This window comes from Corythoichthys intestinalis, chromosome 4, assembly GCF_030265065.1.
Source record: "Corythoichthys intestinalis isolate RoL2023-P3 chromosome 4, ASM3026506v1, whole genome shotgun sequence".
Classification (NCBI taxonomy): domain Eukaryota; kingdom Metazoa; phylum Chordata; class Actinopteri; order Syngnathiformes; family Syngnathidae; genus Corythoichthys; species Corythoichthys intestinalis.
In genome coordinates this window covers 16,109,958-16,137,919 of record NC_080398.1, presented here as the reverse complement: position 1 = coordinate 16,137,919, position 27,962 = coordinate 16,109,958, and the positions used below count along the sequence as shown (strand labels likewise).

Sequence of the window (27,962 nt, the reverse complement as noted above, 5' to 3'; positions counted from 1 at the left end):
TATCTTTATTAGCTTATTAGCAAATTAGCATATTTCATCCGACCAATACAAAAAAGTGTTTTTTAATACAAAAAAAAGTCAGCCTTCAATTATTTATATTAGCTATGCACTCAATACTTGTTTGGGAATCCTTTTTGCAGAAATGACCGGCGTGGCATGGAGGCAAGCAGCCTGTGGCACTGCTGAGGTGTTATGGAGGCCCAGGATGCTTTGATAGCGGCCTTAAGCTCACCCACAGTGTTGGGTCTGGTGTCTCTCAACTTCCTCTTCACAATATCCCACAGATTCTCTATGGGGTTCAGGTCAGGAGAGTTGGCAGGCCAACTGGGCACAGTAATGCCATGGTCAGTAAACCACTTAGCAGTGGTTTTGGCACTGTGAGCAGGTGCCAGGTCTTGCTGAAAAATGAAATCTTCATCTCCATAAAGCTTTTCAGCAGATGGAAGCATGAAGTGCTCCAAAATCTCCTGATAGCCAGCTGCATTGACCCTGCCCTTGATAAAACACAGTAGACCAACACTACCAGCTGAAATGGCACCCCAGACCATCACTGACTGTGGGTACTTGACACTGGACTTCAGGCATTTTTGCATTTCCTTCTCCCCAGTCTTCCTCCAAACTCTCGCACCTTGATTTCCGAATGACATGCAAAATTTCCTTTCATCTGAAAAAAGTACTTTGGACCGCTGAGCAACAGTCCAGTGCTGCTTCTTTGTAGCCAAGGTCAGGCGCTTCTGCCATTTCCAGCGCACGCCTGTGCACGGTGGCTCTGGATGTTTCTACTCCAGACTCAGTCCACTGTTTTTGCAGGTCCCCCAAGGTCTCGAATCGGCCCTTCTCCACAATCCTTCTCAGGGTGCGGCCCCTTCTTCTGATTGTGCAGCATTTCCTGCCACACTTTTTCCTTCCCCGCAGACTTCCCACTAAGGTGCCTTGATACAGCACTCTGGGAACCGCCTATTCGCTCAGAAATTTCTTTCTGTGTCTTAGCCTTTTGCTTGTCAATAATGGCCATCTGGACAGCAGTCAGGTCGGTAGTCTTGCCCATGATTGCGGTTTTGAGTAATGAACCGGGCTGGGAGTTTTTAAAAGCCTCAGGAATCTTTCGCAGGGGTTTTGAGTTAATTCCTTGATTCAGATGATTAGGTTAGTAGCTTCTTTAGAGTACCTTTTCATGATATGCTAAATTTTTTAGATGGGTGTTTTTGGTTTTTCTTTACTTACTTTTTTGCCAAAATCATCAATATTAAAACAATAAAAGGCTTGAACTACTTCAGCTGTGTGTAATGAATCTAAAATATATGAAAGTCTAATGTTTATCAGTACATTCCAGAAAATAATTAACTTTATCACAATATGCAATTTTTTAAGAAGGAATAGTATATATATATATATATATATATATATATATATATATATATATATATATATATATATATATATATATATATATATACGCAGTGTATCACAAAAGTGAGTAATATACGCAGTGTATCACAAAAGTGAGTACACCCCACGCATTTCTGAAGATATTTAAGTATATCTGAAAAGATGATGAAAAGTAGTCTGTGTGCATCTTATACAGTATAATAGAGTTAATTTAGTAACAGTAACAGTTTGCTGAAGACATGTCAACAAAGCACATGGATTACTGGAAGCATGTCCTATGGTCTGATGAGACGGGCCGGCTTTCTTGTGTACCGTCTTCAGAAGAGGCTTCCTCCAGGGGTGACAGCCATGCATGCCAATTTGATATAGAGTGTGGCGTATGGACTGAGCACTAACAGGCTGACCCCCCCACCTCTTCAATCTCTGCAGCAATGCTGACAGCACTCCTGTAACGAGCCACATGACATTTTGAATGGAAAATGACAAGCAGTACTCAATTTGGACATTTAGGGATGTACGTTATTTCAAAGGGGTGTACTCACTTTTGTTGCCAGGGGTTTAGATATTAATGGCTATATTTTGCGTTATTTTGAGGGGAAAATAAATTAATTCTATTATATAAGCTGCACACAGACTACTTTTCATTGTGTCAAAGTGTCATTTTGTCAGTATTGTCCCATGAAAAGATATACTTAAATATCTGCAGAAAGATATCAATTGAGCCATAGGAGATTAAATTAATTAATTATTATTAAACATGCATGCCTTTCTAAAAAAAATGTATAGTTAATTTCTTAAAAGTTAGTGATTAAAATTATTCCCTTGCTGAAGTCATCTAAAAATGAAATAGTGTTTCTTTTTTTAACACTTAGGCTGTTTTAAATTCCATGTAGTAAACCTATAATACTTCCTTTCTTAAATCTGAGTGGAGGATGGCGAGCAAATGTCAATAATTTTGCACACTGATTCACTGTTTAAGATGAAGTTGATCATTGTTCAGCACATCACAAGTTGAGGACGCATTTGTACACAAGCACATGATTTAACTTATTCAGTGGCTTTGGATTCAATTTTGAGAAGTGTGACAAGTCTTTCAAATTACAAAACCTACATTGATAAACACACCCCCGTCTTTTTTTGGAGGATGGAGTGTTGTTACGTTTTTATGCCGTAGGGGGGCACAACAACACCATATAAGTGACTAAAGACGTGAGGTTTGTATAGACAGTACTAAAAGCTACTACCCCACCTGATGAAGGAAATCTAGTATTTTACGACTCTGCAAAGATATTTATTGATCCGTAGAGCATTTTAAATATGCAAATAAGACCCCTCAAACACACCTCTTTTTTACACAAAGACAACAAAGTTTTCTTTTTGCAGAGCAAAAGGTCGTACGAGTGATACATGGAGTTTAATCGGAAAACATTTGGTTAATATATGATATACTGTAATTATGATCAACAATAACAACATTAAAACTATGCGAAGATTATGCGATTGGGATGCTGTTGATATGCAAACCTTCAGGTTTCCAACGTACATAGTTTGTATTTTGAATATTTCGATTTCAGTCAGATGAGATTCCAGTTTAACAACCATAGTTAGGGGTATCTTTAAAAACTTACCTTGTAGAAGCTTTTCACATCCTGGGCCTATTGAAGAAAGAGGCATTCATTATTTAAAAAATGATTCTACAGTATCCAAAATAAAGCAAACATACTGTTGACAATAACGTATAGTCAATGATGTGTTACTCTCCAACAACTAAACAATTCCACATATCTAATATTTTAGCCAGTAATGATCTCATTATTATTGTGGAGGAAAGTTAAAACAGTGATGCCTCGCTACTTCGCGCTTCAAACTTCAATTGAAAAATAAATAAATACAGATGAGCCATCCCGAGCCGATCACGTAGTGTCACTCGTTCTCTTGCTGCTCATTGTTGGTCAGGCAGTGCACTGGAGTTGCTTATTAAAATTAACGATGATTGACACACATTTAATATTTGATCTTGCCACAGATGCTTGGAAGCCGAAGCTTCAACACGCCGCATGCGTCAATCATCGTTTAACTTGTTAAACAGTTGCTTTGGCAAATCATTGTGTGTAAGTGAGCAGCTTGAGCAGATTTGAGTGGACTCACTCAATGAAGCATTTAATAAAGACAAGCATTTTTCTTAAAATAATTCGCTGGAACAGTAACATGTTCAAAACTATAAAATTATACTTTGGGGGGGGGGTGAAAAAAACATGTCTAATATTTATCTATTTCCAATGCTAAATCTTAAATAAAAACATTGAACACAATTTAAATATATACACACACACTATATATATATATATATACACTATATACTATATAATATATATATACTATATATATACTATAATATATATATACTATATACTATATAATATATATATATATACTATATATATACTATATACTATATATATATATACACACACACACACATATATATATACACACACATATATATATACACACATATATATATACTAGGGCTGTCAAAATTATCGCGTTAACGGGCGTTGATTAATTTTTTAAATTAATCACGTTAAAATATTTGACGCAATTAACGCACTAGGCCCGCTCAGACAGATTTAAATGTCAGTACAGTGAAAGGCCAACTTGTTAATTGTGTTTTATGGAGTTTTTCCGCCCTCTGCTGGCGCTTGGGTGTGACTTGCATATGTTATGTGGCGTAATGTCGCCCTCTGCTGGCGATTCAGTGCAGCTGATTATTTGGGTTTCGGCGCGCTTTTCTGACGTGATTATATGTCGACGCGAACTCACACTAATAGACAGTGCTATTCAGACCAGCTAACGTCCGCATCCAGTATTCAGTGGCAGTTCTCATAGCCCCATCACACTGTTTGTGTCTAATACATGCATCGCTTGTGAGTTATATTCCTCCTTTGTTTATATTCACGAGCATTAGATAGTTATTGATGATGTGTATTTGAATTTGTTCACATATATGGTGAAATGCAGTTACTTGTTAGACGCTTGTGAGCTAATTGGCTAGTGCTACTGCTCAAATGGACACGTGTGTGTACATTTTATGTTATTTTGTGATTTATGCAAGTTATTGACACATTGCCTTGTTATTTTCAGTTTTACAAAAATACAAGAAACGTGCTCCTGTCAAAAAGAGATGACTTCAGTAAAGCCCATGCAACTTTGCCACACCGTCTGATTTCTTTTTGGAACTTATGTTCGCTATCTGTCAATTTGTGTACTCACACACATTGAGGACAGAATAGGGCTACTAGTTTATTTTTTGATTGAAAATTTTACAAATTTTATTAAAACGAAAACATTAAGAGGCGTTTTAATATAACATTTCTATAACTTGTACTAATATTCATCTTTTAAGAACTACAAGTCTTTCTATCCATGGATCACTTTATCAGAATGTTAATAATGTTAATGCCATCTTGTTGATTTATTGTTATAATAAACAAATACAGTCTTTATGTACCGTATGTTGAATGTATATATCTATCTTATCTTTCCATTCCAACAATAATTTACAGAAAAATATGGCATATTTTATAGATGGTTTGAATTGCGATTAATTGCGATTAATTACGATTAATTAATTTTTAAGCTGTAATTAACTCGATTAAAATTTTAATCGTTTGACAGCCCTAATATATACATATATATATATATATGAGGGGGGCGCTACTTCGCGGTTTTTCACTCATCGCGGCAGGTTCCCATTAACAGCGTAAAACGAGGGAACACTGTACAGTATAAGGTTTTCTTAAGGCCACTTTATTACAGTCCAAAGAAAACAGTGGGTGCACTTACAAATCATGTGCACTAGATGGCTACAAACACCAAATATAGCCTCAAATTCAATAGCATTCAATAAGACACGCTTTTAAAGCAGCTCTGAAACATTTATTGACATTGTCGTTTGGCTATGTCTCAAAAATATTTACAAATTTAAATACGTCCATATTCAATACTTTTCTTTTTTCCTTCTTTACTTTTCAAAGTCATATTTACAATCAAGAGAATTACACAGTGATGACCACCTCGATAATAAACACTATGTTTCTTATACAGTTGACTGAAAATGTCAGTGTCTGGAATTAATATTTAGAATTTTAAGAGGGCATACGAGCAATTCAAAGGAGGTGTCCAGTGCCACGTATACGCAATGCAATTTACAAACAACACAAAAATCAGTTGAACTGATATTTGTTTGATTTTTTTAAATTTGTTTTTAAATTGAGACTTTGTTTTAGATGGAACTTTTTTTGTAATCGAGCCATGAAGGCATGTTGCTACTTTGTAAATCAACATTTTTTATGACGAATTTGACTCAACATATTGCCACACTCCAACAGCTTGTTTGGTTATTCTAAATCGAAGTTTGAAAATTAATAAAGACGTCTAATTAAGACGAATATGCTTTGGGTCTTATGGTAGAAGTGGTTGGGAAGCAGTTTGTGGCAAACAGTTCCGACTTTCTGTCAACGCGCCGCGTGGACTGCTTCCAATTAAAACGCGAGGAAGGAAAAACGTGAAAGGAGGCACTCTGGCGACAAAAGTGAAGGTAATAAATTATAGCAGAGTTTATTTGTGATAAGGCACCACTGTGTCCATTTTCCTCCAAAAGCAAAATAGACGAGGAGCTAACAAGAGCTCTTGAATTTGTTGACGATTTTCTTCTCCTTTACGCGTCGGTTCTGAAACCAGATGGTGACTTGTCTCTCTGTCAGGTTGGTGTGCGCCGATATTCTCCTCCGCTTGTCCTTGGTGATGAACTTATTTGTGGCGTACTCCCTCTCCAGTTCTTTCAGCTGCACCTTGGTGTAGGGAACACGCTTCTTCCTGCCACGGCGGATTTGGCTGTCCCCTCCACATGCGTTGTCTGCTGTTTGGGGGATACAAGATGATGTGTGAATTCAAGAAAACAGATGAACGTGACTTAACGAGCACAAATTATGCACATTTACGTTTCCTCGTGGATTATTGTACACGACGGAATAACAGACTAACGGAGTTTAATTGCGAAGAGGAATAAAATAATTAAAATGGTGTGTTATGTGGAAGAACTATATGAGTAAATGCATTAGGGGGAAAATCATTAAAGCAATAAAAGAGTAATGTGATACTTAACCCTTCAAGAGCTGCAATATGAAGCAATTATCTGAGAATGCCAAAATTTTAAAAATAAGATCATAATGAAACCTTTTTTTTCCTCCAAATTTGTACAAAGAACTGTCAAAATGAATATGTGTAATAAACGCTCTAATATCTATAACCGTAGCTAAATCCTGTTTTTTGTATTTTTTTTTGTTTGTTTGTTTGTTTTCTTTTCTCATGGAACCTGCAGATGCATGTGTTGACTTGCATCAATCTTTTTTTTTTTTTTTTTTTTTCCAAAAGAAATGTCAAAATTCTGAATTACTCTCAAAATCATGACATTTTAGGTGTATTAAATGTGATACATTTGGCAATAAAGGGATAATGACGTGCTGGGAAAAAAATACTGAGGAACATTTGATTAGTGAAAGTATATCGTATATGATACATATACGGTAGCAGATTTTATTTTTTAAAATTAATATTCAAACAAATGTTACTACTGTATAATATATATATATATATTTTAAAATTTTATTTATATATATACATACATACATACATACATACATACATACATACATACATACATACATACATACATACATACATACATACATACATACATACATACATACATATACATAATGAAATAGATACCAGTAAAATATGTTTGAATATCCAGCAAGTTATTCAAGATGTGGCATTTTATTGAGTTCAAGATTAGGAAACTCATTTTTTGTGCAATATTAAGTACTAAAATTATACAAATATATATATATATATATATATATATATATATATATGTATAATAGACATATATTTTATTGGGTCAGCAAAAGATATTTTAATAATTTTTCCTTTACTTACATGAAGATGACGATTATTCCAGCACGACTGAAATTCTGCGTATTATGTATATATATATATAAGTTTTATATTTTGGCACATCAGGCATTTTGTCTGTGTGTGTGTAGTTGACATTTTAGCAAACGTCCTCACACACACATGCACTTTTAAACAATACTTTGGTCAAAATCAAGAAAATTGATTCTTACATGCAGTTTAATGGGGGAAAGGAAGATTTATTTCAATATTGGTACGATACTTTATTTTGCTGTCATACTCAATAACAATACTGGGGTAAAATGGTAAATATTTTATAAATATACAAGTAAAAGAAAAACTATATCCCATTTGAACGGGGGAAGAATCAATACTTTCCTATAGTGAATTAATTTCCTGACGCTTGTACTATATTGTACATAGGAAATAATGCATGCAGGCATGCACGTATAGACCACAATGTATGTCCTAATAAGATACACAAAAAAAAATAAACATGTCACCGCTGCAATGAGCTTATCCTCAATTTTCGTGCATCAAAAGAAAACATTTCAGATAGTACACTTGAACTCTGCGTGAAAAGGGAAAAAAATATATAGATTTATTTTTTTTAAGGAGCAAAAGTGTAGAGCATTGCATCGATATCTGTCGATTTTTACGAAGTGGAAAACCTGAAGAAATACGACGTATTACATACATCTGAAATATACAATATATATATATAAATATATAAATATATAAATATATATATATATATATATATATATATATATATATATATATATATATATATATATATATATAAGAAAACAATGAAAATATATGTTTTATGTTGTGAAAAATCAATTCACCTTGCAATGAGGCCTTCCACATGGGATTGGCCTGGGGCTGCTCCTTGGTGCAGTACACTTGGCTTGCACTCCAACCGTTGGTGGAGATGGACCACGGCTGGTAGGGCTCCATTGGTAACAGGGGCTCGTGTCTGGGCTCGGGAGGCGCACTAAGTGCGGGGACCACGGGTACGTCCAAGTAGCTCGCCTGGTATGGAGTTGGAGTGTAGCCTTGATAAAATGCGAACTCCTTGGCTCGGTTGGAGAATTCCTCAGTGGGGACCGATGAGTCCACGTACTTGTCGCTGTAAGAGGAGGGCTGCGCGCAGGCCTTGACGCCACCGTGGGACACCGGCCTGCACGGGTAGTAGCCGCTGCCAAAGTATCCGTAAGGGAGAGAGGCGTTGGGTGAGCTCTGCGTGGCCGAACACGGGCTGCACTGCTTGCCCGGCTCCCCTAAACCGGACACGGGCACCTCGTTGCTGGCGTAGGCGTTGCTGCTCGGAGCCAACGAGGCGGGATGCGCCAGCAGATTCCTGCACTGGTTGGGCGCAAAGTTCCCCCCCGGGAACGGCGCGTCCTGCATGTTCTTGCCGCGCTCCTCCGCGCTGCTGTCGTAGACGAACATCAGCGGTTCGGCCCAGTGCGAGTGCAGCAGCAATGACGCGGTCATAGCATGTCTCAACACATGCACGCGTGCGGCTCTTTTTCCTCAAACCCCCCTCGACCGAATGCACCCAGACAGGGACTCTTTGGCAGGGGAACCATACCCGCACGGAACCATCGCGAGGTTATTGGTCCGAGCCAGACACGTGATATGCAAAGGAGATGATAAAGGTCTGTACAGGAGATAATCAAGCCACATTAGCCCAACATGCTCACGTAAATGCACTATTTCCTTTCTTTATTCTTTTGAATTTGGATTAGAAAACTGCTTTGGCATGTCTAACAATTTTAGACTTGAAATATTGATGCACGGTTGCATATATTCCTGTCCTAAGTCTTCAAAGCATTCATGAAACACTTAATGAGTCCAAGGTGCAGCTTTTTAGCCCCTTTATAGGGAACCCCAGATTTGACAAATGAAGTCCACTTATTTATCAATTGAATGGAACATTCATATCGATATTCCTCTTTTGGTTAAAACGAGGTATTTCATGCCTATACTAAATGCAAATAATAAAAAAGACCAAGATATACCAACATTTGGCTGCAAGGAGTCTAAAAGCAGCTGGGCGCGGCTGGAGTCCAAGGTCAAGTTGAAAGACAAAAGAGCTGTAAACACAATTAAACGGAAGAGTAAAGAGAAGAAGCTCAAAACAGAAACAAAGCTGCCCATCAATCAGCATTTGCTTCACCTACAAACAAGACAAAATCAAAAGAAACAAACACAAATGAAATTGTCAACAGCAAACACGGGATTAGCTCAGGGAATTTTTTAAAAAAATGAATAAAAGCAATGTAATTTTGACGGGAAAACACTTTTAAGCAAAGCATTTCTGTAAAATTCTATTTGCTTAGTGGTTTATGAAGTAGTACACGTTAAACTAAATCTGAGTCCCTTTCGAATATCTTTAATAGAATTTTCCTCACCTTTTGGAGGTTGTAAATTTTTATGGGCCAAGTTCGTATATAGGCATGTGCAGGGAAATGTTATAACCTCCGATTTAATGTTGCTAAAACATGCGTAAACATTTAAGAGATAAATAAAACACATCAAACCTGACATAACTTGGCAATACCTTTACTGCGAAAATTGAAACATTCAATTAAAAAGTAGAGCCATATATGGTAGATTCAAAAAACGTATCACTCTCATAAGCATAGTTTTGACACCTTTAAAAAAAAGTTAATACGCAGGATTTTTTTTCTCTTTTCATATGTTAACTTTTTTCCTATATTAACTGCACCAAATTGAAGAAAGTAAATATTAATAATATATGTATGAAATATGACAAGCAACAACAAAAATGATCTACAGCCCACTACTTTACGTGCTAATGTTCTGGCCTTTGGAGCAGTATTATTAATCAAGAAGATCTGATTGAAAATGTTGGTTACACATGGTAAACATCATTAATAATCTATTAAAAAGATATGTTGAGGGTAGAAAATATTCGATAATTCTAATTTATTACAAAATGTGATTGTTGCTCTTATTGAGCAATTGTGTAAAGTCAAATATAAGTGCGCAGATGGCCTAACAGTTATCCGATTTGAGGGGAGCACCTCCACATTAAAATGGGTGCAGCACAATTCACTACTTACTGTATATGAAGATACACAAGCACACTGCCCTATACCATTACAGTATATCTGCAACCACATCCGAATCCTGACCCCACCCCCACAAAAAAAAACAAAAACAAAACAAAACAACATTGTAGCAAGCACTATCACTTCAAAGGGATAAGCGGCTCAGAAAATGAATGAATGAATGAACATTTTTTACATTATGTGTGTAACGTGAAGTGAGCATGGGCCCAAGACCATGGGCGTAGGTTTGGTCTTAACATATAGGGACGGTATAACAGCATAACCTGCATGTACACTTTTTGCTGGGGATGCAACATTAATAAGACCAAACAGATTGGGTGAACGGGGGTCAGGGCTACATTTCTTAACAATATGAACATGATTAATTGATAGGCTAAATGATCAATGCCCCAAAACATCTGTATTGACTTATATTTCACGTGTATTGGTGATACACCGTTCGATTCCAACCTTTGTTTTGAAAAACTACTAAAGAAACATTTTGAAAACTTCCAGAATAAATGTCTGGATTTTATTAGCAAATTTAAATTGCAATATTTGAAAATAAATTATATTAACAATAAATACCAACTTGATAATAATTTAACTATCCAGGAATGCTAAAAACAAAAAGATTTGTCTTAAGACTACTCAACATTGTCTAAATAAAGAAATTCAATATAACTAAAAAAAAAAAAAAAAAAAAAAAAAACTCTTAGGTGGGAACAATAAATAAATACATGAATAAATGAAGGTTTCCTTCAGGTAAAACACTACTGCTTTTGTCCACAAGACAGCCAAGTCAACAAAAAATAAAAAGATCTTTTGGGCTGCTTTAAGACCACATAAATAAAATAAAAATTGCGGAGAAGGGGTAAACCTCGATTCACTATATTTCTCACAGTTTAACGTTAACAGTAGAAACACATACAGGAAGACACTACTCTCAAAGTAGCTTCCTATACTCAAGTTTTGCAGGTTAGCTGATGCAGGTTGGATTTTTAGTAGCAAAATTAGTGGTGTGTACACAACCTCCACATTATTGACGTCTTTTTACATTACCTACAGTGGCTCTTGGTGGCTGAAAAACTTCTAATATCCCTACGATTTGAACGGGGTGGAGGAGGTGGTTGTGTTTCTGTCGTGGCTGTGAGTGCGCGTGTGTGTGTTGTGTCAAGTCATCAACCAATTAAACGTGCGTTTGAGGAAAAAAAATAGACTGGCACATTCAACAAGTGAAAAGAGTACATTTGAGTCTGAATATAATGAAAATGATTCACTTAATAATGGTAGGGTCAATTCTATCCTTGCAGCATATGGGAAGAAAATCTAAATTATCGTACGTATATACTGTACCTGAAGTCATTATATAATGCAAATAATGTTGCTTAAAAGTTGGTGGAGACAATTTGAACGCCCTGAAAAATTGGTAATGTTATGTCTCTACCGTCCCTATGCAAACCTACGCCTTCGCCCAAGACTTTCGCACAGGACTGTATACATATTAAATGGCTCAAGATTACAGTCAATATGATAATCTTATGTTGATTTGAACTACATACAGCCTATATCTTCTTTTTACAATAAGTGGTGGATTTAGAATGAATGTTTCCCTTTATAGAAATGTGTGATATCAACTTAACAGGAACAAAATATGCACAAGATGGTGGCACATCTGCTGCATGCAAAGAAGTAGCCATTTTGAGTTTAAACGGGTGAGAGTTGGCGTGACAGCGTGCATGCAGGCCTGAGAGCAAAGTACTGCTGTGTTTGCAGTACCTATCAAGCAGTTGACAACACAGCTCTCAGCCTACAGTGCTTAATGGACTTTTTATGGGGTTGTCTTGTGATCGCATGACCTGTGGCACCTTGGCCCTTCAGTGGCTCTCTTTGGAGGAGCAGATCAGAAACATGCCGCACCAAAGTAAGGATAAAATGACTAATGGTTCACATCTCAAATGTTTCTAAAAAAGGTCAGACAAAAACAAGTCAATAGTATGCATTTTTTATCCATGGGAATTATTGGTATTATTTTTCCCATTTTATTTGCTTGTAGGGTTATTAAAAAAAAGCCCATTCCATATGAAAAGCTTTTTGGATGTTTTGTTACTACTTTGCGAGTCAAACTAGGATCCATTGCATTTATTAGTGGCAGAAAACGTATGTGGCACAGACGCATGGTATTGATCTTTTATTTAGACATTTCATTGCTAATAAAACCGTTTCACCAGAAGGTAAAATGTGCATTGAACATCTTTGAATTAAACAATGCTGATGTAAACAGTATTATGATGGCAAATATATATTACTGTAATTTAGAATTCAGGTTTCAATTAAAGTATAAGAAAAGGATTTGTTTTTATTTCTTTGCAAGATATTATCACACACCGTTGAAATGACATTGCCATTGAAAAGTAACAAAATGATTATAAACGAGAAATACAGTCTCATTCTTGTAACTAAAAACCCCAGCTGACACATATTGTGAAGTAAGCGCTCTATTGGGACAGCCTTAAACATTTTATTCCTCTCCATGTCTGACAGTATGGCCTCCAATTGAGAAAGGAGTGTTGCATTGTTTAGTCATAAGGTTGTTTTGGGAGCTCATGTGGCTCTGCCACTGACAACTTCGGAGAAGTCCTTATCAGGCCGCTGAAGATGCCCCCTACAGTGCAGTGGCAACAGGCCAGTGACGGTAAGGCTTGCGTGGGACGGAGAAGAGGAGGCACATATTACTGTCCCTCCTCCTCGCGCAAGAACTGGAACACAGAGGAGAAATCTTTACTGGCGTAACCACGGGCGCACATCATCCGGTAGATCTGATGCGCTAAAGAACCGAGTGGAACAGGAGTCTTTGTGTTGGTAGCTGTGTTCTGGGCCAGACCAAGATCCTGAAAAAGACAATAATTTTGGATTTTTTTTTGGGGGGGGGGGGCGGGGGGGGGGAATCGTTGGTACTGTATATTAAGGCATAAGGTACAGTGGTATGAAAAAGTATCTGAACCTTTTGGAATTTCTCACATCTCTGCATAAAATCATCATCAAATGTGATCTGATCTTTGTCAAAATCAAACAGAAGTTAAAACAGCGTCTGCTTTACCTAAAGCCCCCCAAACATTTATAGGTTTTCATATTTTAATGAAATCGCAAACAATGATAGAAGGGGGAAAAATAAGTAAGTGAACCATCTGCCTAAGGAGACTTCAAGAGCAATTGAAACCAATTTTTACCAAACATTTTAAGTCAGGTGTGTGCCCAATCACTGATGAGTGGTTTGAAGCTGCCCTGCCCACTATAAATCACACACCTGGTAAAAAATGTCTTGACGAGAAGCATTGTCTCATGTGTATTATGGCTCGGTCAAAAGAGCTGTCTGAATAGCTGCGATCAAGGGTTGTTGATTTGTATGAAGCTGGGAAAGGAAACAAAACCATCTCTAAAGTCGAAGTTCTTCAATCGACACTCAGAGAAGTTGTCTACAAATGGAGAGAGTTTGGCACAGTTCCTTCTCTCCCAGGGAGTGGCTGTCCACCAAAGATGACGCCAGGAGTTCAGCGCAGAATACTCAGAGGTAGAGTGTCTGCTAAAGATTTACAGAAATCACTGCACAGTCAAATATCTGCACACATCAATTATATGTAAAACTATGGCCAAGGATGGTGTTCATGGGAGGACTCTTCGAAGGAAGCCACTGCTGTCCAAAAAAAAATTGTTGCTCCTTTAATGTACGTAAAAAGGCCCTTGAACACTCCAAGTTTTGGCAAAATATTTTGTGGACTGATGAAGCCAAAGTAGAATTGTTTGGGAGTAACACACAACGTCATGTGTGGAGGAAAAATGGAACAGCTCACCAACATCAACGCCTCATCCCCACTGTGAAGCATGGTGGAGGGAGCATCATGATTTGGGGCTGTTTTGCTTCCTCAGAGCCTGGACAACTTGCAATCATTAATGGAAGAAAGATTTCAAAAGTTTATCAGGATCTTTTGCAGGAAAATCTGAGGCCGTCTGTCAAACAGTTGAAGCTAAAGAGAGGATGGATGCTGCAACAAGACAATGATCCAAAACACAGAAGTAAATCAACTTCAGAATGGTTTCAGAAGAACAAAATACAAGTTCTGGAGTGGCCAAGTCAAAGTCCAGACTTGAAACCCATTGAGATGCTGTGGCATGACCTAAAGACGGCGATTCATGCCAGACATCCCAGGAATCTGACTGAACTACAGCAGTTTTGTAGAGAAGAATAGGCCAAGATTGATGCCAGGCTGATCTGCAGCTACAGGAAGCATCTGGTTGAAGTTATTGCTGCCAAAAGGGGGGCCACAAAATATTAAATGTGATGGTTCACTTATCCCCCGCCCCTTTCTGTCATTGTTTGCATACGATCCTCATTAAAATATGAAAACCTATAAATGTTTGGGTGGTTTTAGTTTATGCACTGTTTTTTCACCTGTGTGATTTTGACATAGATCAGATCACATTTGATGGTGATTTTATGCAGAAATTTGAGAAATTCCAAAAGGTTCAGATACTTTTCCATACCACAGTATATTAAGGCTAGGCAAACAACCATCACAATGCACAATGAAAATCAAAAGTTTCAATTGTAGAAATATTACATTGGCTACTCATCTTGATAGTGCATTTAAAAATATTACGCATACAGTTAATAGAAAGGTCTTGTTTAAGCTTTAGACCCAAGATGGTTTACAGTTTTCATTGAGCAAAAATGTGCCTTAAAAAGGATGTTAATTTAAAAATGCAGGATTCAACCTTCTGCTGTTGGATGCATTATTGGATAGCAGCTGCAAGCCTTCATGTGACAATTGTAAAGGAAGCAGACGAACCTTTGCCATGAGTTGGGTGCCAAAGCCTCCCTGGTAGTTATTTGCAGACGGGACTCCCTCCATCACTCCAGGCACAGGATTGTAGGTGTCACTCGACCAGCAACGTCCTGAACTCATGTTTAAGATCTTTGCCAAGAGTTTTGGATCAAGACCAAGCCTGGGAATTAGGAATGCTTAAGAGTGTCAGTACATTAAATTTGAGGACAAATTCGTGTCATAACAACAGTGAAATGCTGTTACCTGATTCCCAAATTCATTGTTTCTGCCGTACCGATCATTCCAATAGCAAGGAGCATGTTGTTGCAGATTTTGGCAGCCTGAATCCAGCAAATGAAATACTATGCTTATTAACTTGAACAACTTTCAGATATGTTCTTTTTTTCCATACAAAAAAGCCATTTTGAAATCATGATTTTTTTTTTCGTTCATACCTGTCCAGTTCCAACCTGACCACAGTACACCACATTGGCTCCCATGCAGCTAAGTAGCTCTTTGGCAGCAGTAAATTCTTCCTCAGCTCCTCCCACCATAAAAGTCAGCTTTCCTAAATTGGCGGCACCCACACCTAACAATGGAAATTGTGGCACTGTCACGGTTTGTTGCAAGTTTCAAATAGTTCCAAGAGGTTGAAAGATAGATGAAATGGAGCGAAGATAAACCAGATCAATGTGTTCATAAAATGGCCATGTGAGTTCATATTTGTCTCACTCCCTGACAAATTTTGCCTGTGGAGTGCCGTAGAACCAGAACAGAAAGAGACGATACGTTATTTGCTATAGTCTAACAATGAATTTGTTTTAATGTCAGACCATAGACTTCATTATGGTATTGACGGGTCGGATCGGTCATGCACTGCGCCTCGCATTCAAGTAGGGGGGCTGCTCACATCAAGAGGAGCTATTTACAAAGACACGTACGCAGCGATCTAACGCCAGATTTTTGTTGAAAAAGTACGAAAGCTGTACCGCATACAAACAGGAAGGATTATCTCAGGAGTGATTTAATGAGGATTCAATGTAATTAAATTAATATTTTTTGTACCATGCAAATATTTTGAAATGTGAAAAAAATAAACGGGAGGAATAAGTCGCTACAGCATTGTCATCATAGTTCACAATATTTACGTAAAATAAATGCTAATGGCACGTTTTTTTGGGGGGGCATTTCACCAAGAATAAAGACTGTTTTACGTCCATATCGATGAAGAATTCGAGGATTTAAGCATTTATGCACAAGAATTTTCATCGGAAAAGCTCAGTTTACATAAGGTGGCCGCTTTTTACATTCACTAACAGACTAGCATTGTGATTCGATATATTTACGTAAAATAAATGCTACCTGCACTTTTTTTTTGTTGCTTTCTACCAAGAATCGAGACCGTTTTACGTCCATGTCTATAAAGAATTCGGGCATTAAAGCATTTATTCACAACAATTTTCACTGAAAAAGCTGTGTTTACATAAGGCTGCTGCTAGCTACATTCACTAACAGACTAGCATTGTAATTCTACTTATTTACGTAATAGAAATGCTAACTGCATGTTTTTTTTTTGCTTTTAACCATAAATTGAGACTATTTTACATCCATGTCCATGAAGGATTTGGGGAATTAAGCATTTATTCACAAAAAGTTTCACCGGTTTAGCTATGTTTACATAAGGCGCCCGCTAGCTATATTCACTAACAGAACTGCATGTTTTTTTTGCTTTTGATCAAGAATCGAGACTGTTTTACATCCATATCTATAAAGAATTTGGGGATTTAAGCATTGATTCACAAGAATTTTCACCGGAAAAGCTGTTTACATAAGGCGGCCGCTAGCTACATTCACTAACAGACTAGCATTGTACTTCGACATATTTACGTAAAATAAATGCTAACTGCACGTTTTTGTTGCTTTTAGCCAAGCATTGAAACGGTTTCATGTCCATATTTATAAAGAATTCAGGGTTTTAAGCATTTATTCACAAGAATTTTCAACTAAATAAGCTCTTTGTTATTCCACTCTGTCAGCTTTGATGGCCTTGCCAACAATGCAGGCGCCCTATTCATCGGCCCTGCACCCCATCAATACATTATGAAGTCTATGGTCATTGGTCAGACATTGAACAAAATGAACCTTTATTAAACCTACATGTAAAGTAAACAGACTATTATATTATAAATGGCGACTACATATCAGAAGTAAATACTATCCATACAAGTATTTGTAAATGTAAGGTTGTATGACTACTTCGCATTTCAACATGGTTTATAGGGGAAGAAACTAGTTAAAGTAAGGAAAAAAAAACAAACAAACACAAAAAAAAAAACAAACAAACAAAAGCAAAACAAAACAAAAAATACCAATCAAATCTGAAAAAGAAAAGCAGACCCTTAACTACCAGTAAATTCAATACAGTAGTTAAAATGTAGTAGGTACATATAGGGTTAAAGCAAGCCACACGAGTACCAGGAAATGTTGAAATCAGTCATCAGGTTTACAGGACACCTAATGGAAAGAAGCCAAGATCCCCTAAGGTCTTCCAGATCATTGGTCTTGAGAGCAATTCAGCGCTGTACAATTTGGGTGAAGAAGTGAAGTAAACCAATTAAACTCTCGCTTTTAAAAAAAGATTGCAAAAGAAAAATGTGATTTGAAAAAGGTGGTTTGATGCAATGAAACGGATATACTGTATTTGCAGTTCATGAAAGCAACTATTATTAAGTTTGAAGTGTTTAGGTGAAACTGTCTCTAATTCTTGATTTATTCTCCACAATTATTTCCCATAAACTATTCTCTACAACTCAAATGCACAGTTTCCATTATTCTGAAGTTGTTGGCAAACACTAGTGTTAGTGAATAAGACAAATCAGAAGGCAGTTCTCTCATCTGGTTCTGACATTTTTTCACATGAAGAACCAGCAAGACACATGCTGACTCAATTAGGTTCCCAACTCCATGTGTGCTTTTAACATTTATGATTTAACCATACAAAATTAAACAGTAATTACCACACCACTGTACGTCTTTTGATTGTTGCACACACAAAGTTTGCTTCTTATGATCTTAGCATGGTGATGGAAATCAGACGTAGACATGGACACATTTTCAGACTCCTGCCGCCAGCGAAGAATTTAATTCACGTGCACTGTTTGCCAGGCTGTGAGCCCCTGTGATAAAGCAACTTTCAAGTCAAGAGAAGCGAGCTTTCCTGGGGGGAGATTTCAGGGTTGACCCAGGACATATTAGGACGACTATGTCACTTGGATGGCCTGGGAACGCCTAAAGATCCCCCTGGAAGAGCTGTAAAAGTGGATGGGGAAAATAAAGTCTGGGCCTATCTGCAAGAGTTGCTGCCTCACAACCTGAATTCAGATGAGCGGGAGAAGATGGATGGATGAGCTATTGTGTAGGTATAGTTCAAACAAAATGTTTGTGTAGAAACTGATCTAAACGTCATATCACCATGACGGAGTACAAATATCAACGAACAAATGAAATCAAACAAATTAAGAAGGTAGTATCCGAAGCTATGAATGTAAGTCAAAAGAGTCTTAGGAATATATGATATGAACAATATGAATTTAAGATTGCATTGTAGAAACTAATGACTCCAAGTGACCAAACAGTATGACGACAATGTTCAAATTGTCTTGACAAGAACTTCTTAGCTGACTGTTGTATAATATGTAGGCCTGTTGTCTTCATGGTTCACATACGGGTCCTTCTCAAAAAATTAGCATATTGTGAAAAAGTTCATTATTTTCTGTAATGTACTGATAAACATTAGACTTTCATATATTATTGATTGATTACACAAAACTGAAGTAGTTCAAGCCTTTTATTGTTTTAATCTTGATGATTTTGGCAAAAAAGTCAAGAAAAACCAAAAATCCCTTTCTCAAAAAAATAGCATAACATGAAAAGGTACTCTAAAGAAGCTACTAACTTAATCATCTGAATCAAGGAATTAACTCAAAACCCCTGCAAAAGATTCCTGAGGCTTTTAAAAACTCCCAGCCTTGTTCAATACTCAAAACTGAATCATGGGCAAGACTGCCGACCTGACTGCTGTCCAGAAGGCCATCACTGACACCCTCAAGCAAGAGGCTAAGACACAGAAAGAAATTTCTGAGCGAATAGGCTGTTCCCAGAGTGCTGTATCAAGGCACCTCAGTGGGAAGGAAAAAGTGTGGCAGGAAACGCTGCACAACCAGAAGAGGTGACCGCACCCTGAGAAAGATTGTGGAAAAGGGCCTTTTCCAGACCTTGGGGGACCTGCAGAAACAGTGGACCGAGTCTGGAGTAGAAACATCCAGAGCCACCATGCACAGGTGTGTGCTGGAAATGGGCAAGAGGTGCCGCATTCCCCAGGTCAAGCCACTTTTGAACTTAAAACAGCGGCAGAAGTGCCTGACCTGTGCTGCAAAGAAGCAGCACTGGACTGTTGTTCAGTGGTCCAAAGTACTTTATTCAGATGAAAGCAAATTTTGCATGTCATTCGGAAATCAAGGTGCCAGAGTTTAGAGGAAGACTTGGAAGAAGGAAATGCCAAAATGCCTGAAGTCCAGTGTCAAGTACCCACAGTCAGTGATGGTCTAGGGTGCCATTTCAGCTGCTAGTGTTTGTCTACTGGGTTTTATCAAGGGCAGGGTCAATGCAGCTAGCTATCAGGAGATTTTGGAGTACTTCATGCGTCCATCTGCTGAAAAGCTTTATGGAGATGAAGATTTCATTTTTCAGCACGACCTGGCACCTGCTCACAGTGCCAAAACCACTGGTAAATGGTTTACTGACCATGGCATTACTGTGCTCAATTGGCCTGCCAACTCTCCTGACCTGAACCCCATAGAAAATCTGTGGGATATTGTGAAGAGGAAGTTGAGAGACACCAGACCCAACACTGTGGATGAGCTTAAAGTGCATGTGACACGAAAAAGCATGTTTATTTCATAATACACGCGGTATTTTATGCTCCTGAATGATATGGATCGCTTGGATGTGTGTGGAAGCGATCGCTATATTTATTTAGTTTTTTTAATCCCGCGCCATGAAAATGAGTGACTTCCGGCTTCGGTCTTGCATTGAGGAGGAGGGCGCTGTGACGTGTACGGGTGAAGGCGTACTCTTCACTATACAACGTACTGCTGTGTATGAGGACTAAGGATTCAGCTGATTTTTCGGATTAACACGTTTATTTTTCGCATCACGCCAGCCAAACGGCTGCAGAAAAATCTTGCTGTATGAGGGAGAGGCGTGTGCGCCTTTTTGGAGTTTCAAAAGAAGAAACAATGACATTTTGCGGCTCTCTTCGTCGCGTTTTCCTCGTTCTGAATAATTCCCCCTCAATGGGCTGTATAGTAAAACCGATGAGCCCAGTCACCCGCTGACGTTATCCACCTGTTGGGGACGCTTGAGCCCTATAATGGTAGGCGTGGCTAACCGGCAGATTAAAAGACTAATTTCTCGTCATCTACGCTTTGCTAAATTGTTGTATATAGTCGAATCGTCTCAAAATATGATTCTAATTCACATAATAATGCTATTTAAGACTTTTTTTCTCCTGTCGTATGCTCTTTAAGGCCGCTATCGAAGCATCCTGGGCCTCCATAACACCTCAGCAGAGCCACAGGCTGATTGCCTCCATGCCACGCCGCATTGAAGCAGTCATTTCTGCAAAAGGATTCCCAACCAAGTATTGAGTGCATGGCTGATATAATTAATTGAAGGTTGACTTTTTTTTGTATTAAAAACACTTTTTTGTATTGGTCAGATAAAATATGCTAATTTTTTGAGATGGGGATTTTTTGTTTTTTCTTGACTTTTTTGCCATAATCATCAATATTAGAACCATAAAAGGCTTGAACTACTTCAGTTGTAATGAATCTAAAATATATGAACGTCTAATGTTTATCAGTACATTACAGAAAATAATGAACTTTATCACAATATGCTGTTTTTTTTTTTAGAAGGACTAGTATAGTTTATGACAATGCATAAACTAAACTCTTAAATTATAAGGAAATGTACTGTCCACTGTAGATCGCTGGTGTCAAACTCTAGGCCCGTGGCCAAATCCAGCTCGTCACATCATTTTGTTGGGTCAAATTAAATCCTGTGTATTGACTTCATGCTTCTTGCTAAAACCCCAAAATTGACAATTGTTGTCACATCTAAAAATGTGACATTAAAAACCTTTCTACATGCATACATGTATATGGGCTTGCAGTCAGAGCTAGGTTTATACCGCAGGTCTTAATGGGCAAATCTAAATTTTTCGTGTTTTTTCGATTCAATTGAGGCACTAACTTGACTGTCTGAATGGGACAAGTTGCATAGAAGTGGACCATTTCAAATCCGATCTAGGTCACTTTCGTATGTGGTTAAAGTCTGATCTGGGTCCCATTTTTCCAAAGATCTGGCTGTGGTCTGAAATGTCAAGTCTCCCAAATTGGAATTCATGCAGCAATAACATCAGTAAAGAGCAAGAGAGGTAGGGAGGACGTCAGCAATGGAGCTGCGCATTAGCGCAAGCGCCTAGCTTGAACTCTGCTTTTAGAGAGGACACTGGCTTGACCACAGTCATAGGCCTGTTTAATAGATCAAGTGCACCCATTTAAACGCGATAAGAAATCACAACTAAAAACAATAGACCATGCCCCTTAAGTAAAAGACAACAATATTAACACGGCAGAGAAACACAGAATAAATAAAATGTGTTTTTCAAGAAAAAAGAAATACAATTGCAGTTAATAACTAAAGCACTTAGGCAAATGAAAACTTCCCCCCTTGTAGCATCTGCAATGGTGCTCCATAGGGATGCAACGATACAGTTAAGTCACGGTTCGGTATGATTTTCGATCTTATTCAATACATTTTATGCTCTGGGAAAAAAAACAACCCAACAACTGTATTTTTTGTTTCGTTTTTTTTTTTTTTTTTTTTTTTTTTTGCAAATGAGCAAAAATTAAATTGCCATCATATAAACATGCATTTTAGTGCATAATATCTATGTGCTTACTTCTTACTGATCTGAAGAAATTTAGTATAAAAGTGCTGAGAACAATTTTTACTGTAAAAGAGGATGGATGCTGCAACAAGACAATGATCCAAAACATAGAAGTAAATCATTTTCAGAATGGTTTCAGAAGAAAAAATACACATTCTGGAGTGGCCAAGTCAAAGTCCAGGGGAGATTAAATGTGATGGTTCACCAACTTATTTTCCCCCTTCTGCATACTATCCTCATTAAAATATGAAAACCTATCAATGTTTGGGTGGTATTAGTTAAAGCAGACACCGTTTTTTCATCTGTGCGATTTTGACAAAGATCAGATCACATTTGATGATTTTATGCAGAAATTTGAGAAATTCCAAAAGGTTCAGATGTTTTTCATACCACTGTAGCTACTACAATGCCATTAATATTAGAGATATTCTAAAATAAGGATACCATTGTAAGGTGAACCACAAGTAGCACAAAGAAGAAAACGACTGTAAAATGGACTACTGTAGATGCCATTAATATTCGGCCACATTTCCTTGTCACACTGAACAACTTCCGCCTCGCTCTCCATCTTGAGAGAAATGGCAGTGTCTACTTTTTTTTTTTTTTTAATAATCGCTCGCTTTACCTGCCTTTTCTCTGAAGGACTTGAATCGAATCGTTCAAACAAATTCCTTCAAATTACTGGACAAAGGCAGTATGCGTCGAATGATATTCACAATTAGGAAGGCAAGTTAGCATGCATTCATGTTTGCATGCATTGCCTACTAGTGGGTACTTGCACCAAGCACTCAGGTGAACTTATTTATAATCGCTTTTGTCTGTGGTTTTCTATAAGGCACTGTCTTGAATTGTAATCGTGTTAAAGTTCAGTTTCAAATACGGACTCCGGAGTTTAACGATTTGATCTGAGTGCTTCAAGTACCGGTAGATAGGAAGAGAGCAAACTCCACAAAGTCAGAGTTCAAGCAACCTCTACAGATATAGCCTATAAGCCGACCATTGAATGAACCTTTCAGCCTTAACATCTAGATGTAGCACAATGACCTCGCTCAATTGGCAACCATGATAACCATAATAGCTATTGGCCTCGATGTTTCTTCTGCTTTTACCTCAATCCTTCCTTTTCCGATTAGAGTTTAGTCATTTAATTATCTAATTTATTATACGTTTTATACATGGGTTTGATGAATGTATGGCTTAAGCAATTTACTGGTGTAGCACTCAAATTATGTTGTATTTTACATGCAATGACAAAGGTATTCAATACATAAAACTGTTAAAGCGTAAGAAAAGGTTTTGATCATGTGCATCCCAGTGGAAAGAATCTTTTTATGGTGTAATAATTGAGAAAAACGCAATCAAAAGCCAATGTTTCCAGGAAGTAGGCAAAATAGCAGTTGTCAGAAATTTTTAAATGCCTGAACCAACTAGCCAAGCGAGTATTTTAGATTGTCCCGCCTACTCGTCATGCATTGGCTATACAGCTACAACGATGTCTTTACCCCTGTCCATTCTCATAAGCTGTTAGACCTCCTATTGTGTATATGTATTAGGTTGATACTGCAAAAAAAAAAAAAAAACAACTAGCACAATGTAATTTAAATAACTTGTGTTTCTTTACCCACCAAATGCTGCACTCCACCTGCAAAAAGCAGGTACACAGCAATGCTGACCGTAAGTGTACATTTGTCTGCTGATGTATTAATTTTTCTGGTCCTGTTGACAGATACAAATCAAGCCAATATAGTGAGCTGGAAATAGTCGCACCCCTTAAAATTTGTCACCGCAAACCCCGCCATCCCTGTGGCATATACTCCTTAAAAAGGATGAGATTTGTTGTGTAAAACGGAACAGAACTTACCTGATAGAATGCTAGGTCTTGTACTGTAAACGCATTAGCCATCTTGCTAAAGGCTGCAATTTTAGATCACCCACCTTATTCAGCACAACAGCAGCACACCAACCACATCCTCCAAAATTTCCATAAGGCACGTGAGGGAAAAAGTTTGCACACAAAATCGTGCACTCTGCCTATATTACAATTAAAAGTACTGCTTATAAAATTCACCTCCTGACACAGGTGCATCCATAAAAACTGCTCCCATCTTCTCAGCAGCTGCCGCCATCTCTTTGGAAACAGCCGGATCAATTGTACTGGAATCAATCAGCAATGAACCCTTCTTCACTTTCCTATTGTGAACAAAGGGGCGGGTGTATTTAAAATATAATTGCTATGCAAGATTTTAGTGAAAACAAGGTGAAAAAGAAAGCCATACTTGAGAATTCCATTAGCTCCAGTATAGGCATCAATAACATTGGGATTGGAGGGAAGCATGGTGATAATGCGGTCAGCCTTGTCTGCTACATCTGCAGGATTGTCAACAATCTGAAAAAACACCCAAAATACACGACAGTTGAAGAAAATTAACAAGTGGAAGCAGTGTTGTTTTTTCCAAGATGTTTTAACATCTTTAATATCCCACCTGGGCACCCAGTTCCTGAATTTCCTTACAGGACTCTGGGAAGACATCTGTGGCAATTACTGGGTATCCGTTTTTCAGCAAATTCTTGGCCATTGGGTTTCCCATATTTCCAAGGCCAATAAAGCCCACCTGTGTCTTGGAGGCCATGGACCTCTGGGAGGCTAAAACACAATGATGTTATCACCAGGGGTCCCAAGAAAATGATATTTTTTAAAATTTCATTTAGTATTCCAATTAATTTTAAAATACAATACGCTCATGAGAAAACGTGATGGCATTAAAATTTCAATAATCTTGATTTTGACTTTTGTATTTCCCTCTTTGATAATGATATAGAAAAAGCAGTGACAATGACATAGTATTTGTACAAAACAAATTTGCTTTATTTCCCTTGAAACCTAAACAAGCTTTAATGTTTTTGCCTTACTAAACTATTCCCCTCTGTGCAGTAATTTACTGCAGTTCAACTTCTGGAACACAATACATATGACGGAAAACACAAACAAGACAGAAAAGCAGTTTCTGCTCTTGCACTCCTCTTTAAAAGTAACTGCTGTATTTTAAGCCAAAACAACTGTTGTGTTTCATAGAACAATATGTCTATATGCTGCCATAGCAGATACATGGCGCATTAAGCCCCTGAACTATTTTTAATTTGTCCGTTTTACCCTGAAAAACCCCATTTACAGAGGTCGTGAAACCGCTTTTGTTTGAACCTAGCCATAAAAAGAAGGTAAGTAATTGTATTTATTATTCGAAATGTCTGTCATTTTTAGCTTACAATCATTAATTGATGTCTAATATTCCGTTAAAAAAAAAAAAAAAAAAAACTTATAAAAATTATTCACTCGCATATTTTAAACTTTTAAACAAATGACGTCACAATGAAAAAAATGATGTCTGTTTTAAAGTCACGGACATCTACCACATAACTATCGCTTAATTGTATTTTTTTTGTTACCGTCGCATTTTCTGCGATGTGTTACATGATAAATAATCGATCCAAACAAAGAAAAATAGAAAAAAAATGTTTAAAAGGATATATTTATGAAAAAGAAAATCACGACCACTCCTTGATGTCTGCGATTTCTGCATCGTGACCCTTGATATATTACCATGTTTCACCCATAAAATCTCCCAAAAATTCGGCTGTGGCCATTCACAGCTATGTCTTGACACTCGGTGGTACATGCGATATGGAGTTTTTGGATCGAAAAGAGGTAAGTACGCGATAATATCTCGTTAAAGTCATGCAGTCTGTAATTCTGCTCTCGCGTGCTCTCACCTCCAGTTAGGGTTTTGCTGTTTTATTTATTTATTTATTTTCAAAATGCCCTCCTGTCCAAAATTTTTCCTCCCCCAGAAATTTGAGATTTTAAGATTTCCAATGATGTATTATATGTGCATATTGGACAATTTCGAAATTTGTCCAAATCGTGGGTCTCAGAGCGGAACTTCAAGTCTCCTGAGTGTTTTCCGTCATATACATTTTTTCTTCTTCCAGGGATGGAGTGATATTCTATGGACTGAAGAAAAAAAAAATCTTTTTGGATGGGTTGTTACATTTGTCAGACACTGTAATCACACCAACAATCAAACATGGAAGCAGAAGTTTTCTCTACTCTACTCTACTCTACTCTATTCTGTGATTGATGGAACCATAAATTTTTGTCTTTATCAAAAAAAAAAAAAAAAAAAAAAAAAAAAAAAAAAGAGGCCTGAATGACAATGTTTGGGTATCCATTTCTTTTCTAAAGCTCTTCTGCAGCATGTCATCAATTCAAAACACAGCAGGAAGTTAACTTCTGAATGACTTTAAATAAATAAAATAAAGTTTTTGGAGAGGCCATGTCAAAGTGGATCCAATCAAATGCTGTGGGATGACCTTAGAAAGGCCATTCACTCTAGAAAATCCTCCAGCGTGGTGGTTGAATTCAAACAATTCTTCAAGGAAAAGTTCTCCAAAATATTTCCAGAGATATGAAAGTCTCAGTGATAGGTATAGAAAATATTTGATTTCAGTTGCAGCTGCTCAGGGTGGTCCAAATAAGTATCGTCCCACAAAAACACGTTTCACTGCAGTGTGTCAAATTTATAATAACCCACCCTCCCTACACACTTTAAAAATCAAAATGAGCTGTCAAACAGCATGGCAGCACAGTTCGTTTTTGTAAAGTCCTGTAGGTTCTCTTTGGACTTGTGTTTTTCATGTAGTCAATTGCACATCAGCTGGGATGTGCCAAACAGCTTTAAAAAAAAAAGTGTACAAATGAAGTTGAATCGATTGCCTTATTGACAGTGCCATCAATTATGGGTAAGTTTGCTAGTGCCGGCAGTTTTTCCAGACACTTTTACCCCGAAATTAGTAAATCAACCAAATTTGCACCCACTACCATAGAGTACACAAGAAAAATGACTTCACTTTTCATGTACCCTTATCATTGATTTTATTACAACAAAAACATTACATAAATTTACAGAAAGAGCAAGTGGACAGACAAAAGCTTTTACTAGATTAAAATTTTCATGTTTTCCCACTTAAACAGCCTGGCCTTCAGAAAGGTTCCGTCCAATGACATGTTAAGTAGAGTTACACAATTATCCCTTAAAAAAGGACTAGACTCAAACAAGAGAAAAATATGGACCGTTTTTTACATTGCAAATTTATAATGCAAACACGTTTGGCATATTCATATCAATAAGTTTTATAAACTAACATTAGTCGGCAAACGCAGTGAAGCCGACACAGGTAAAAAGTACTAAAAACGTGGAAATCAGAGAAGCACCCTGAACTAGCTTAACAGTGTCAAAAATGTATCAAACTTCTGACAGTATCAAGCAGACCTACGTGGGTATTATGGATGCAAAGAGCGTTAAAACGCAAAGAAAGTAAGAGCAGCGCCTGTCAGTCTGTTCGATATCCTTACCAATCGCATATTGAACATTCCTGCACCGCCTTCCCACTAGGTACTGGGTCCCTCGCAACACGGCCGCCATACTTGTCTCCTCTTAACCCAGGTTGCGTGACGTAATTACATAGTTAAATGACGGACTTCTCGGCCAATCAAATAACGTACGGACCCAGGACGCCCCTGGATTTCAGCCAATGGGCTGCAGCGGTGGGTGGACGACTTTCTGCCATGGTTTGGTTAAAATCCAGCACATTTTGCGTATTTTTTTTTTTATT

General features: G+C 37.6%; 2 protein-coding genes across 3 annotated transcripts; both read right to left on the bottom strand.

Moving 5' to 3' along the window:
- Window positions 1-6,003: 6,003 nt before the first annotated feature.
- hoxa13b (homeobox A13b) lies at window positions 6,004-8,886 on the bottom strand. Of its 2 annotated transcripts, none has more exons than XM_057834521.1 (2): window positions 8,220-8,886; window positions 6,004-6,310 (listed from the first exon to the last, which is right to left on the bottom strand). In XM_057834521.1, exons 1-2 carry the CDS (start codon window positions 8,869-8,871, stop codon window positions 6,069-6,071), a joined length of 894 nt encoding a protein of 297 aa, XP_057690504.1. In that variant the 5' UTR covers window positions 8,872-8,886; the 3' UTR covers window positions 6,004-6,068. The 2 variants fall into 2 exon arrangements, with proteins under 2 accessions (XP_057690504.1, XP_057690505.1); XM_057834522.1 differs by having other exon boundaries at window positions 6,004-6,307; window positions 8,220-8,871.
- A 3,711-nt stretch (window positions 8,887-12,597) lies between these two features.
- On the bottom strand, window positions 12,598-27,807 carry hibadhb (3-hydroxyisobutyrate dehydrogenase b). Its single transcript, XM_057833231.1, has 8 exons — window positions 27,703-27,807; window positions 24,776-24,936; window positions 24,569-24,678; window positions 24,361-24,482; window positions 15,733-15,866; window positions 15,542-15,618; window positions 15,302-15,458; window positions 12,598-13,345 (listed from the first exon to the last, which is right to left on the bottom strand). The coding sequence occupies exons 1-8, from the start codon at window positions 27,770-27,772 to the stop codon at window positions 13,187-13,189; spliced, it is 990 nt and encodes a 329-aa protein (XP_057689214.1). The 5' UTR covers window positions 27,773-27,807; the 3' UTR covers window positions 12,598-13,186.
- Between the last annotated feature and the right edge of the window lie 155 nt (window positions 27,808-27,962).